The sequence below is a fragment of the Sturnus vulgaris genome, chromosome 10, assembly GCF_052056855.1.
Source record: "Sturnus vulgaris isolate bStuVul1 chromosome 10, bStuVul1.hap1, whole genome shotgun sequence".
Lineage (NCBI taxonomy): Eukaryota > Metazoa > Chordata > Aves > Passeriformes > Sturnidae > Sturnus > Sturnus vulgaris.
The window spans coordinates 6,492,568-6,505,761 of NC_142252.1; the positions used below are offsets into that span (position 1 = coordinate 6,492,568).

The following is a 13,194-nucleotide window of genomic DNA, read 5'->3' on the forward strand; positions in this document are numbered from 1 at the left end:
GACCCTGTATGCACAGTCCAGTCTGCAGACTGGAGCTGCAAACAAATCTCTTGTATCAAATCATATTCCAGAAGAACTGTGTGGTACCAAGAGCCTGTTCTCTTTCCTGCTGAGAAGCATCACTGAAGTGCAGTGCAGGAAAGAGGAAAAAGCCCACAAAACCTGTTTAATAAAAGACTCAAATAGCAGTTCCTGAAATGCCATCGATCATGTGTAGGACTGAGCATCTGAGTATGCTGTTCATTGCTTCCTATGCACGGATTGGGAGTAGGGCTGTGAAAGTCTCTCAGGGATAAGGCAGCTGATCTGATCATAGAGCCCATGATGATGAGCTGTGGGGTTGAATAGGCACCTCGGGGATGACTGTGTTTGCTGGAACTCAGTGTGCTTAGATCCAATCAGGCCTTGCTCTCCCACTGTTAACCTTGGGCCAGGAGTTGCTTTGTACAGTGAAGTAGCACCAGTGTACTCTCTGTGATTTCCTGCCATATTAGAGCTATAATTAGCTGTGCGTGTTGCAGAGGTAACCAGGAAGCCTGTAAGGGTTTCTTATACTGGAGGAATCTAACACTGGCAGTCATCTACAAAACAATACAGTAAAATGGTGTCCCTTAACCAAATCTTTCTGTATTTGGACAGAAGAGTTACATTCATGTGTACTGACATGAGTTTATGTAGAGGAATGTTTTTGACTAGAGACAGTTACCAGAGAGACTGTTATGTTCTCTGAAAAATTACTGAATAAGATTTCTTTGGCAGTGATCTCCCCAGAGCAGGGCAGTAACCATCCTCCCTTTCTCTCTGGCAGGCTGCACCACTGACATCATGACAAGTGACCACAGTCCTGTGTTTGCCACCTTTGAAGTGGGAGTCACCTCACAGTTCGTTTCCAAGAATGGTCAGTTAGGTTGGGTGCATGTGTGCCATCTTCACCTTGGGGTACAGAATGCAGCGCTTTGTATATGCTGAGAGAAAGCTGATCCCTTAAGAGTCCATTCAAAAATGCCCTCTCTTTATCTCCTGCTGAAAGTGACATTATTTTCCCTTCCTCTTTCCTAGACTCCAAATACACAGATTCCCAAGGGGAGATAGAGTTCCTGCACTGCTACGCTACTCTGAAGACCAAGTCCCAGACCAAATTCTACATTGAGTTTCACTCTAGCTGCTTAGAAAGTATGGGTTTGCCTATCTTTATTGTTTCTGTTAAAGTTTTCTGCAAGTTTGGATTATTTCTCCTGCTTCTTGCTTTGATCTAAAAAAATAGCTATGTGGATCATATGTTCCAATGCAAAAAAAGGGATGTCCTAAAGATTTACTGTAGTTTGCAAGACATTCTATACTGTCAGCAATACAATCCAAACCCCACAGCCACGGTAGCTCTGATCCGTGCTTAGACATGTAGCCTTCCAACAGTTTTTCCACCTTGTTTGTCAATCTGATAACTTCTTTCTTGATGGGAAACATATATTGTTCTTGCTTGTCAAAGAGAAAATGCCTACATAGCAAAGACATGATTGATTAAATTTCTAATTGTGCCTGCAACAAACGATCAGGTGATTTCAACATAAAGCATCTGCATTATGCTAACAAAAATAATTTTAAATAATTGAATTAAACTGGTTTAACGAAGAATAAGTCAGAGGATCAGCTAAAAGGGAAACGAATGCTAGTGATGTGACTTTGTAAGTGGGACTGTGTACCCTGCAGCACTGCAGATTTCATTGCCTGTGCCCATGCTGTGGGGCTGAATCTCAGCTGTTTATGTAACACAAGCCTACGTGCCCTTGCTGTGGGTTTTTTAAAGCAATTTCCCATCACAGTGCTGCTCTTGTAAGTGGGACAGCAAGCCTTTGGTGGATGCTTCATCACATTATCGCATGTCAGAGCGCTGTGTCAAAGACAGTTCCATAAAAGATTATTTTTTTGGCTGTATCAAAATTTGCATAAATTTCTATGGAAACAGTGTATTACGAATCTTAAATTAGAATTTCAAAAGTATGCTATCTTGAGTGGCGTAGGAAGAGCTGTCATGTTCTTATCCTCTGGTCCATGTATGCACTGAGCTCCTTAGTGCCAAGTTTAACTGCAAAATGAAACCATTTAACAGTGCTCTAGCAAAACAACTTGCAAATTTACAGTGTAAAAATTCATCCAAAGCTCAGACTTTAAGCTTCTTAATACTTTTAAAATTTGTACCCAAGTAGGAAAATAATTGTAGGCTTTTTGGAGACATAGTGAAGAGGATTTGTAGCCCAGTTCTTGCTGTCTCCCTCCTGGTAAACTAATTTCTTTTCCCTTTGCAGGCTTTGTAAAGAGCCAGGAAGGAGAAAATGAGGATGGAAATGAAGGGGAGCTTGTGGTAAAGTTTGTCGAGGCACTTCCAAAGGTAAACTGGGACTATACCTCCATATTCATATGGAAGAGAAGCTTCCACTTTCATCACATAAGCAATGTTAGGTCTTTTACTTTCATAAATATTTTCAAGAATATTGTTGTGGTCTTGTTTACACTCAAACGGACTGTAAGAATGCAGGATGGGCTTAAGCTAAACAAAGTATGTTGTAAGCAGGAAAGGACTTTCATGTCTGTATACTTACATCTCTATCAAGAATTTTGCTGGTGTGATTATGCCGTTCAGGACCAGGACTTTTCTCTCACCTTTTTAGTGAACATAATACTGGTTTGAGCAGGCCCATTTTTAGAAAGTTTTAAATGGAAAATAAAACATCTTAAAGAGTAACTCTGCCCTAGAGTTTCCTTGCCTGGTCAGACAAAACTTTCTGTTGATATATTTTAGAAAAGTTGATTAAGTATTTTTTACCTGTGTTAAAAAGTATATCAGTGGCTAGAAGTAGTGTTCTGTGTGTCAGTGTCAGACACAAGTCCTGTCCTTGAGATCAGAGCTGTTCTTCATTTCTTGGCACGGTGGGAGTTGAAAGAACTACAGGAGCTCCTGGATTTGGAGCAAATGTGCATGTCAATACCCTTCTAAATAGCCCAGAAGAAGTGCTGACTTTGGAAAGAGTGCCTTACACCGAGACACTGGGGAAAGGCTCTACAGATACAGTAAAGTATCTGCAGCTACAGCCAGATAGATTTTTGGGAACAGACTGTAATCAGAGCCCAGATTCCTTCCTCTTCAGGCAATTTTCAGTCCTGAACTACAGGAGAAAACTGCAACTCATCCCATGAGTATCAGATTTGCAGCATTCCATTTACTGTGCTGGGATTCAAAGAATGCAGCCTTCTACCACAGATATCCAGATATTATCAGAGGCTAATCCTAGAGGTGACATGATACCCTCATGGGTTTATGCAGCCGAGCTTTCCTCATTTGGGACTGAGTCCCAGGGAGAAGTGTGCTCCTGTCAACCATATTGTTGTATTGACCCACCTTAACTTGTCTTTGCAGCTGACTCCAATTATTTCAGACCCGGAATACCTACTGGATCAACATATCCTGATAAGCATTAAGTCATCAGACAGTGATGAATCTTATGGTAAGTGCTTAGCTCTAAACTTCTGGATGAGTCAAAATCTACTTAGATTCTTCCAAACCGCTGAAAAAGTGGGAGAGAACAGAAGTAACTCCTATAGACTGAACATCTATGATTTAGATCTCAACATACACAGAAATACACTGTGGGCAATATTTTGTGAAATAATTATGATTAGAGGAATATGAACTCAAAGCAACAACTTGTGTGAGCTTTACCAGCTCTGGAAGAGCAGTGGTTTAAAAAAGAAAGTCCTTTACAGGAACTAAATTGGGATTCAGCATGTTTAAATGCATTTATTCAGAACATACAAATCTTGTTTCATTTGCACTTACTTGAGGCATTTCTCCTGGCTACAGAAAAGTATCTGGCTGTGCTTGTGGCTCCCAGATTCTCACCAGCCAGAGACTGCAGTCCTTGCCCACAGAAGGCTCTTTGCCTAAATCCCACTAATAGCAACAGCAGCCATAGGCTCATGTTTTCCTTACCACGAGTGGAAGCTCAGAACCCTGAAGTTACCCACAGGTATCTTCAATGCCCAAATCCTTCACACATACATGAAGTGAAATAAATGCCCCTAATTTCTCAGGAGATACTATGCTCCTTACTGTGATCACAGACTTGTCAGTGCATTGGTAGTGCAAAATATTTCAGTGCTTAGTTTCTCAGTCTCAGCCTCATTGTCTCCCTGTTGTCTTTTAGGGGAAGGCTGCATTGCCTTGCGAACAGAAGCAACAGAATCCTTAGCTCCTATCCATACTGTGCTGACGCACCATGGAGAGAAAACAGGGGTCTTCCAAGGTGAAATCAAGTTACAAACGTCACAAGGAAAACAGAGAGAGAAACTGTATGGTAAGGAATGTCATCATCTCTGCAATGCTCATGCTAGAGAATGCTCACCTCAAAGGATTTTTCATAACTGTCAAGGAATTGAAAATTATTTCTGCAGTGCCTGTAGTTACAGAGAGTGCTTTTGATGCTGAGTGCAAGGAGTTGTGAGTATGGTTAGCTCTCAGGAGCATACCTGTACTCTTTCAGGAAGACAGAACTATTTGATTCCTTGGGGTTTTTCATCATTCAGGTAAATTCAGCAGGCTGAGAGAGCCCCCTGTCTGTCACCAGCACTGGTTTTACTGAATGGGGGGGATACCTTACTTCCACTTGTGACATGACACACTCCATGCCAAGCTCTCCCTGCTCCAGTCATCCTGGGGAACAAAGATTATGTTGGGCTCTCATTGAACAGTTTCTTACTTAGAAGAGCAGAAACTTTTCTTCTTTCACTTTGCTATCTGTTGTTCTCATTCAGAGTACAGAACCAGCCATTTACAATGATTCATGACATTTACAATTATTCTCAATGGGAAAATGGCTATATGTGGCTGTTTGGTGGGTCATGACCTTTGTATTTCATGATACACATTTCTTCCTCTGTCAACAAGACATGGCATGTATTAGTGGGCAGTTGAAAATGTAACAGTAACAACAGTTTAAAACTGTCCATCACTCTGATGGACAGAGACATGCCTTAATGAACATGAGAACACAGAAAACTTGAGCAGGCAGACTCTGGAGATACGTGTGCCCCTTCTTTCCTTCAGATTTTGTCAAGATTGAACGAGATGAAATCACTGGTCAGAAACCAAAGAGCATCAGCAATTTAGACCCTAACAAAGACTGGGATCAGACTAACAGGTAAAGGGCAAGTGAGTAAGTCAGTTCCAGGAAAATGGCACTATAAATGCAAAGTTGGGTTTGCTTTGGGAGCAGCATCAACAGGTGTGCTGACCACTGGGAAGCTGCTTTGTGGCTCTCTGGACAGGACTGGTCAATGCTCCTGTGTCCAAAGCTTCAAAATCTGAGAATGCGTTAGCCAGACCACGTTCCTGCACCCACTTATAAACAGCCCTTTTATTTCCAACAGAAAGTCAAAATCTACTAATCTGATGGCCAGAGAGGCAGCAGCCATCGCTCGCCACTGGGGGAGTGCTGTGCCTTCAACAGACAGCCTGGCCAAGGAGGATACTTTACGGTAACTTTCCCACATTACCTCTGAGAGCTTGGGGTGGGAAGCTATCCTCAAACTGCCTGGCTTTTCCTTTGCAAGAGTCATAGAATGAGTCTGGGTGAGGCTGTCCTTTCACCTGTTTTCACTGGGGCTTTTCCTTGCAAGCAGCTTCTGTCTGGGCCCAGAAACCCAGGACAGCCCCTGTATGTGGCTGCAGAAGCTGAGTGCTCTCTGCAGCCTGGAAAGGGAAACATCTGCCACAGCCACAGGAACTATTTTGGAGGTGGGGGAGGTGGTCTTGACCCAGCTGCTTCCTCTCCAGTGACCGAGGGTAGTGAGGCACTAACAGGACTCCCACTTAGTCCCTGATTCTGAAGCAACAGTGGCAAAAAAAAAATTAAAAAGTGGGTGGTATTGAATCTAAGCAGTCAGTGGGCACTAACTCCTTTGTAGCTGGCAGGGAGACAAAAAACCCCAAGTGTATTTGTGCATGTACCTCCCTAACAATATTTCTTCTCTTGAGCAGCTCCACCCCCACAGACATCAGCAATCCCAACTACCTGGGCATGGCTGCCTTCTCTCAGCAGCTATCTGCAACCTCCCAGCTTAAGCAGACACCTTCATCAGAGCAGGCACCTTCCCTCTGGAACTATGAACAGCAGTCCAAAGAGAACACCTCCCTAATGGGGCAGAGTCAGTCATCCTCCACATCACCCTCCTTGTCACCTCTATCTCCAAAATCATCCCTCCAGCCTACAGCAAACAGAAGCATTTGTATTCGGAGTCAAGAGTATCAGTGAGTGTTTCAGCTTTGCTCTGAGGCTGGGCTTCTCTCTCCTGTCATTCTGCACAGTCACTGTTTCATTACCTGTTTAGAGAGTTCAAAGTGTAACATATTCTTTACATATTTATTTCTAGAATTAGAAAGATAAGGGGAGGTCACAAGTGCAGACATTATATACTCAAAGAAAACTAGTGTAGCAGTTCCTCAGACTTTTGTGAAAGGAAAGCCAAAGATAATGAGTTAAACTTACAATTAAATAATGGAATCTTAGAATCATAGAATGGTTTGGATTGGAATGGACCTTAACCTCATCTCATTCCACCCTCTGCAATGGGCAGGGACACCTTTTGCTATCCCAGGGTGCTCCAAGCCAGTGCAACCTGGCCTTGGACACTTCCAGGCATGGGGCAACCACAGCTTCACTGTGCTAGGGCCTCAGCTCCCTTCTTCGTAACATCTAACCTAAATCCCTCCTCTTCTACTTTAAAACTTCCCCCTTGTCCTGTCACTATCTGCACTCTCCCTCCTTTGTGCAAGTCCCCTTTAGGCACTGGAAGGCTGCAGTGAAGACTCCTTGGAATCTTCTCCAGACTTAACAATCCAGTTGTCTCAGCCTGATATATGTAGGTTTAATCTTCTACCAGAAGAAGAGAGAAGTCTACATAGTTGACTGTAATGACAAAGAAGAAAAGAGGAGAGTGTGGCATAGACCCTTCCCCTGGATGGGAAGGAGAGGTCCTTTGTGTGTTATACGTGAAATACTTTCACTGAATTTCTACCGGCACTATACAAATGTCCAGCTGCTGCAGCAGCTACACTCCATGTACTGCCTCTGTCACAAGTGTCAATATAGAATTTCCACTGGCAACTGAAAATATCTCATCCCTTCCCAGCTTAGTGAGGTGATGAGGCTATTTCACCCTAGTGCATGTGTGCAGTCTGTGTCCTTGTTGCAGACCTCTTCACAGCCAAGACAGCTGCTCTGTGAGCTGGGCTGGAGCTCCCTGGTAAATGGATGTGGCACTCTGGAAAGTCAAAACTCACAGGAGCCAGAGCTGCCAGCACTGCTCGGGTCTGTTCTGTACCCACCAGTGCTCCATCATGGTTCAGCTCTCTGCTCCTTCCTGCACTTGACTTCCAGAGAAGAGCTTGAGATGATGAACACAGCTCATTTGAAGACACCCAAAGAACATGTGCCACTCACCTCTATTCTACTCTGCTCAGTGATATTGTGGCTGATTCTTTTAAGTACTTTGCAGGTGAAAGCATGGCCAAATCAGATCGAGTGACCCAAACTCATAAGACCTGCTGTGTTCCATTGTATAGCTGTGCTGTCATTCAAGGCTGAGCTGCAGCTCAAAGCCCTCTGCTGGGAATGCACACGGATTGTCTCAGCCTACAGCAGAGCTATTATTCTTACACTCTGCATTTGTGTGCATTAAGGAAATTTATCTCTTCCTCAGGAATACCATGCTGCATTGGTAGCAAGAGGAGATTGACCTAGTTGTAAAATGCCACAGTATGATGTGAGCTCTTATTTTTAAGCCTCTAGACAACCATTTCCATCTTCTCTGCCAGATCTGAAGATTCTTATTAATATTCAAATTCAGATTTATGTGTGTTGCAGAGTCATCAAAGAACCTGGCACAGTTTGGCTCAGTAGTTTATCTGCATTCAAAAAGAAGCCAAACACCACTTTGACAGGACAGTAACCTAGCAGGGAGTTTACACAATGCTATGTGTATCTACTCTTCGTTGTCATCAAAGTAAAAACAATGCACACTTCTGTTGTCTCTTCCCGAGTTTAACTGTTTTCCTGTTGCCTCTTTAGGTAGTCAGTTTAATTTGCTCACGCTCATTTACTATTCATGTCCTCTCTAAATCAGTCAGTGACTCTGTTGCCTGCTCTTCACAAGTCTCCTTTTCACATTACTTCCATGACTGTAGGCCGCCTGATGTGGGGAAATCCATAGCAGAGCCTCTGCTGCAGGAGGAGGGGCAGCAAAGGCCAGAGATGTTTGAGAACCCACTGTATGGCTCCATGAGCTCCAAGGGCAAGGTGGCCCCCAAGAAAGAGCAGGAATATCCCAAGGCCTTGCGGAAAGAGCAGCCACCACTGCCTGAGCAGAGCTGTCATCTCACAAAGCCACAGGAACCTGAGTGCAGCAAAACCTCTGGCAAACAGCCATCACCACCTTTCCTGGTGCCCACACAGCGATTCCGGTCCTACACCTCCTCCTGCCAACTGGAAGAAAAGAATCCAGGGGAAAAGAGTCAAGGCAAACTGAAGATCACACCACCATTGGAAAACTCGGCACCACTCAAAAAACTCGTGAAGCCATCAAGGGCTGAAGTCAGCCTGAGCATCCAGGGACAGCAGAAGCCGCCCCTTCCCTCCAAGAGCCGGGCAGTGCTGGACATGCAGAACTCCAAGGGCCGCGACTATCGGGACAGCTCCGAGCTGCCGCACTCCGGGAAGCACCGGCTGGAGGAGGGCCCTGTCAGCAGGACAACTACACCGGTGCGTTACTCAACGGGGGGGAAGGAAGTGGGGTGGAAGTTGTTATGGGCTGTGATGTCACTGCAACTGGAGTAGGATTGGCTTAGTCACTAAGTCCTCACTCCATGGTTCCTATCCAAGCTCAGTGCAGTCCCACAAACCTACAGGGCTTGCAGAGCAGAGGGTTCCAGGGAATATACTAAAGCAGTATTGCTGCAGAGGTTGGCATGTTGGGAAACTATGGCCTTAGGTTTGCAAGAAGTTTTACCTTTTTCTGGACTGTTTAAGCCTGGTGGTGCAAAAGAGGAATGCAAATAGTCAGGGCCTTGCTATGTCTTGTTTTGGGCATACTGTGCTGTTCCTGAAAATGTCTGATCCTGGCCTGGTAGCACAAATCTGTAGTATTGGGCAGTGGATTTTCCCTGCTGTAAGTAAGAAAGAAGATGATTAAAAGTAGTTAGTAGTTAGTGATAAACAGCACCTTAGAACAGTGTGTCCAAAACCACTACTGAACCCTGTACAGAAATAATCAGACACATACTTTCCTGGACTGGTGGGTTTATTTGTTGTAGTTTGGTGGTGGTTTTTGGGTTTTCTTTCAACAGAATGTAAGAGCTGTATGAGAAGGAATAAGGGAGGCCTTAATAAGCGCATTTGGGAGAAAAAGCCCACTTGAGTAGGCTGTAGGATTTTTTCTTTTCCATCTCCATCAAAACTTGCAGAATTGTCAATATACAAGCTGATGTCTTCTCTTGTCTCTACAGTGAACATGACACAGCAGCTAGTGGTACCCGAGGAGGAATCCTGATGGGAAGAACGATGGAGACTACTGCTTTGTTCACACTGATGTCCTCTAGTCTGGTTCTAAAAAAGACTGAGGAATTTTATTTTTGAGGGTGTAGCCCTCCCTGTGATTATGAAAATGTTCTAGCTGAGAAGTTTATCCTACATTGCTCAGACCAAGAGGGGCCAGGACCACAATACAATACCAAATGCAAGTTATTCTTCTGAGTGTCACTTTGGTACTTCCATTAAAATGTGGGTGGCCAAGTACATGCATTAGTAAATGTTTTGGAAAAGAGGACGGTACGGTACAAGGACTAGGAGATGGAAGGGCTGCATTGAAAGAACCCTCTTCCTACAGAAGCAAGATTTCTATTTTGTGTTACAGGATTCCTGTTAAAGAGTGATACATAAAAGAAAGTATCTTAAAAGCGGTACAGCTCCAAAAGCATGTCCCATCCATGGAGCAAGGAGGTCAGGAAGGGTGGGTAAGAATCTGAGTAGCACATACTGATGCAGGTCACACACTCCCAGTGGAGCCAGCTTTGCCTGGAGCTCAAGGTGCATCCCTGCACCACCACCCAGGGGGGCACAGCAAGTGAGGGCTGGCCCATGGCACTGCGGCTCCTTTTCCTTCAAGCAGGCCCTGCTTTAATACCCCAACAAACAGAGGGAAACACCAGAACCACACGCAGAAACAGGGGACAAGGAAGGGCCCATGGCAGCCCAGGAGTACAGCTGCCTGGAGGGGCAGACAGCAGCACTCTGGCAGCAAGCACTCTGCTTTGAAAGACTGGCCAGCTGATTTTGGAGCATTCTTAATAGATTAATGCTGACCTTACTGTACACTTCTGTTCATTGACTGAGAATGAATAATATTAACACACTTGTCATTTCTGTTATATTTGTGTTAAGTATTAATGCTGCGGTTACTATTAGGCTAAGCCTGTTGTGACTTAATCACTGCTATTGTTTCTATGTTGATTACTTAAAAATAATAAAATAGTCACCTTTCTGGTCATTCTTTATTGCTAATTCAGAACTGCCTGTCACGTGATTCAGCTCTAGGTGAGTGTTACACCAGCTTGCTTAGTGACAGTAGTCCCTGCCCAGAGAAAACACTAAAAGTACCAAAGACAGCAGGGAAAACACAACAAGGATGGCTGAGAATGCATCTGTCTGTCTGCACAGACCTTTTGTGGATATAACTGGTTTGAAAACTACAGAACCTGTTAGCGGGTAAAGTTAATAATTGTGTGAGTGTAGAAAAGGTACAGTAATTTTACTGGAGGAGAAGAGGCCAAGCACAGGCTTGTGAGAATGGGTGGAAGAGGACAACCTGTAGGTAGAAACCTTTCAAGAGGAGATGATTTTGTGCCATGCAGGTTGGAGTTTCAAGGCATCATTACTGAAGCACCTGGCTCCTCTCCAACCTACAAATAGCAAGAAAGAGCATGAGCTTACATTCCTGTTGCTTTATTCACCAGAACACTCTCTGTGCAATTGCCATAAGTTCAGTAACTGTGGTATTGTCCTGGGGAGCATTTCATTTTTCCAGGTTGCAGAAGGCCTTGTGTGGCCACCCAGTGAAACCTCTCTGCAGCAGGTGAGCTTTCTGTCCAATACAGAGAGTTAGATCAGTTCCCAGTAATTCTGGGTTGTATTCTTCTATGTGTGGAGATGGAAATGGGACGAGCTTTCTATAAAAAAAAAACTAACAACTTCTTAACAATGAGACAAGCTTAGATTTTTTGTTTTATCCCTGACTCCCTAAACTGTAAAAGATAAAGTATATTCCCCAAAGTTTAGAAATTAAAAGCTGGATATAAAACATATAGCTTTCTGTGTAAACATTCTCTTAATTGGGAATGCTGCTTAAATTGTGCACAGATTTGCAGACAGTTTGAGAGCACTGGACTTGCTGAAGCATAAAAATCTATCCAGGTACTTAATTTGGTCTGCCCTTTAGAAAGGCGTGTTGCTGGGGGAGAAAAGCAGCTCTCTTCCAAGTTTCCAGCAGAAAAAAAAATACATTCCTATTCCTATGCTAAAAATGGATTGCCTACCCACTTGAGGTTCCAAGGATAGTCTGATGGAATGGTGGCAAATGCTACCAGGCTTTGTGCGAGTGGACAGTGTTCAAAAGAAGGCTCTGTAAAGAGCTTTCTGAAGCCTCTCTAGATGAGTCTTCTCAGGTGAACAGCTTAGACACAGAGTGGAAAAGTGGGACAGGTGGTGAGACACTACACAGTACTTGTCTCTGTGGCCAGACTGGCTGTGCCTTGGGATGGTAGAAGAGGTAACAACAGCTGTGGGAGCTTGGCAGATGTGAATATCAAAAAACTGAATTTAACAAATAAGTCTGGTGCTTCTGTTTGTTTTAATTTTTAATTTCTGTCACAAAGCCTCAAAGATGATATCTACTGGTTTTACCACGTGAAAGCAAAACTGAACACAAGCTGCTACTTTCTCTGACATCCCTGAGTCTCAGCCCCTCTTTCCAAACTAGGCACATTTCTCTACCCTCTCTGCTGCTGTCCAGTTAAGTTGGTACAGGCAGTATGAGCAAAAGACATGAACTGAAGGATATGAATTGTCAAAAAATGTACTGATTTCCCCCAGATGTATTATCTATCCATAACCTTCCAGTGTCCTTTATTTTAAGTTCTTAAAATAGCTAGAGTCTTTTTGTACTTATTTCCATGGAGACCCAGCTGTGAAAAATGCTTGAAGTTCCCAGCTACAGGATGTAATGTTGCAGAACACAGTAAGTTTTAAACCCCCCATTTCCTGCCTGCACCTGTTGCACCTAACATCAGTTTCCTTGTCCTCTCAGTGTACAACCACCACAGGGAACCTTTAAACCTTTACCTAAGATGCTGTGGGTGACACATTTTTCTTCCTGATAAAGGCAGGATCTTAGAGAAAATGGCTCAAGGAAGAGGAAAAACAGAAGGAAAACCAAATTAAGCTGAGTTTCTCCAAAATAGCAAAAGAATAATTTGGATGTTAGAAATGATGTTGCTTAAGCCTGTAATCTACTGGGACCAAGCACCATTTAGTCACTATCCTCCCACTGGTTTTTAAAATGAAAAGTTTGCTAAAATTTTACGACATTTTCCTGTTGTCCTTGTGATAATACAGTAATAACCCATGTAATTGAAGAGATGCATTGTCCAGAAATTAATTCATTCATCCCCAGAGCAAGCTCCTTGTTTTTATAACATTGTAAGGCTCAGATATTTACATGAATAAACTGTGGGTGTCAGGACTAACTGACCAAGGTGAGGCAGGACAGTTCCCAGAGATCTCCTAACCAGTATCAGCAGATGGATTGGAAATAGACAATACCCAGATATTTTGCTTTTATTTCCTTAATCTCTTCCTGAGAGAAATGAACACTTTCCCCTGTGGGACATTTGCCAATGAGACTCTGTCCCTGCTGTCGTTTGTGATGTTCCTTGCTGATAATACAGATCAAAGGTGCAGCCAGTGGGCTGGGCTTGGGGAAGTGAGGGTGCTGCCAAGCCTTTCGATCATCAGCCAAATCAGCTACATCTGTGTGGTGCTCATGTTGAGACTGAAGTATTTAGTGACAGGCTCAATGGCCTGTTCTCTGTGC

At 43.7% G+C, this 13,194-nt stretch overlaps 1 protein-coding gene across 1 annotated transcript in view; it reads left to right on the forward strand.

The window, feature by feature from the left end:
- INPP5D (inositol polyphosphate-5-phosphatase D) overlaps positions 1 to 10,593 on the forward strand; it is a 54,645-nt gene extending 44,052 nt beyond the window's left edge. The window contains exons 19-28 of the mRNA XM_014879521.2: positions 809 to 898; positions 1,060 to 1,173; positions 2,304 to 2,386; positions 3,413 to 3,500; positions 4,200 to 4,349; positions 5,099 to 5,192; positions 5,422 to 5,529; positions 6,032 to 6,301; positions 8,237 to 8,810; positions 9,554 to 10,593. Of these exons, the coding sequence (XP_014735007.2) occupies positions 809 to 898; positions 1,060 to 1,173; positions 2,304 to 2,386; positions 3,413 to 3,500; positions 4,200 to 4,349; positions 5,099 to 5,192; positions 5,422 to 5,529; positions 6,032 to 6,301; positions 8,237 to 8,810; positions 9,554 to 9,556 (1,574 nt within the window). The 3' untranslated portion in view covers positions 9,557 to 10,593. The remainder of the gene's footprint in view (positions 1 to 808; positions 899 to 1,059; positions 1,174 to 2,303; positions 2,387 to 3,412; positions 3,501 to 4,199; positions 4,350 to 5,098; positions 5,193 to 5,421; positions 5,530 to 6,031; positions 6,302 to 8,236; positions 8,811 to 9,553) is intronic.
- The last annotated feature ends 2,601 nt before the right edge of the window (positions 10,594 to 13,194 follow it).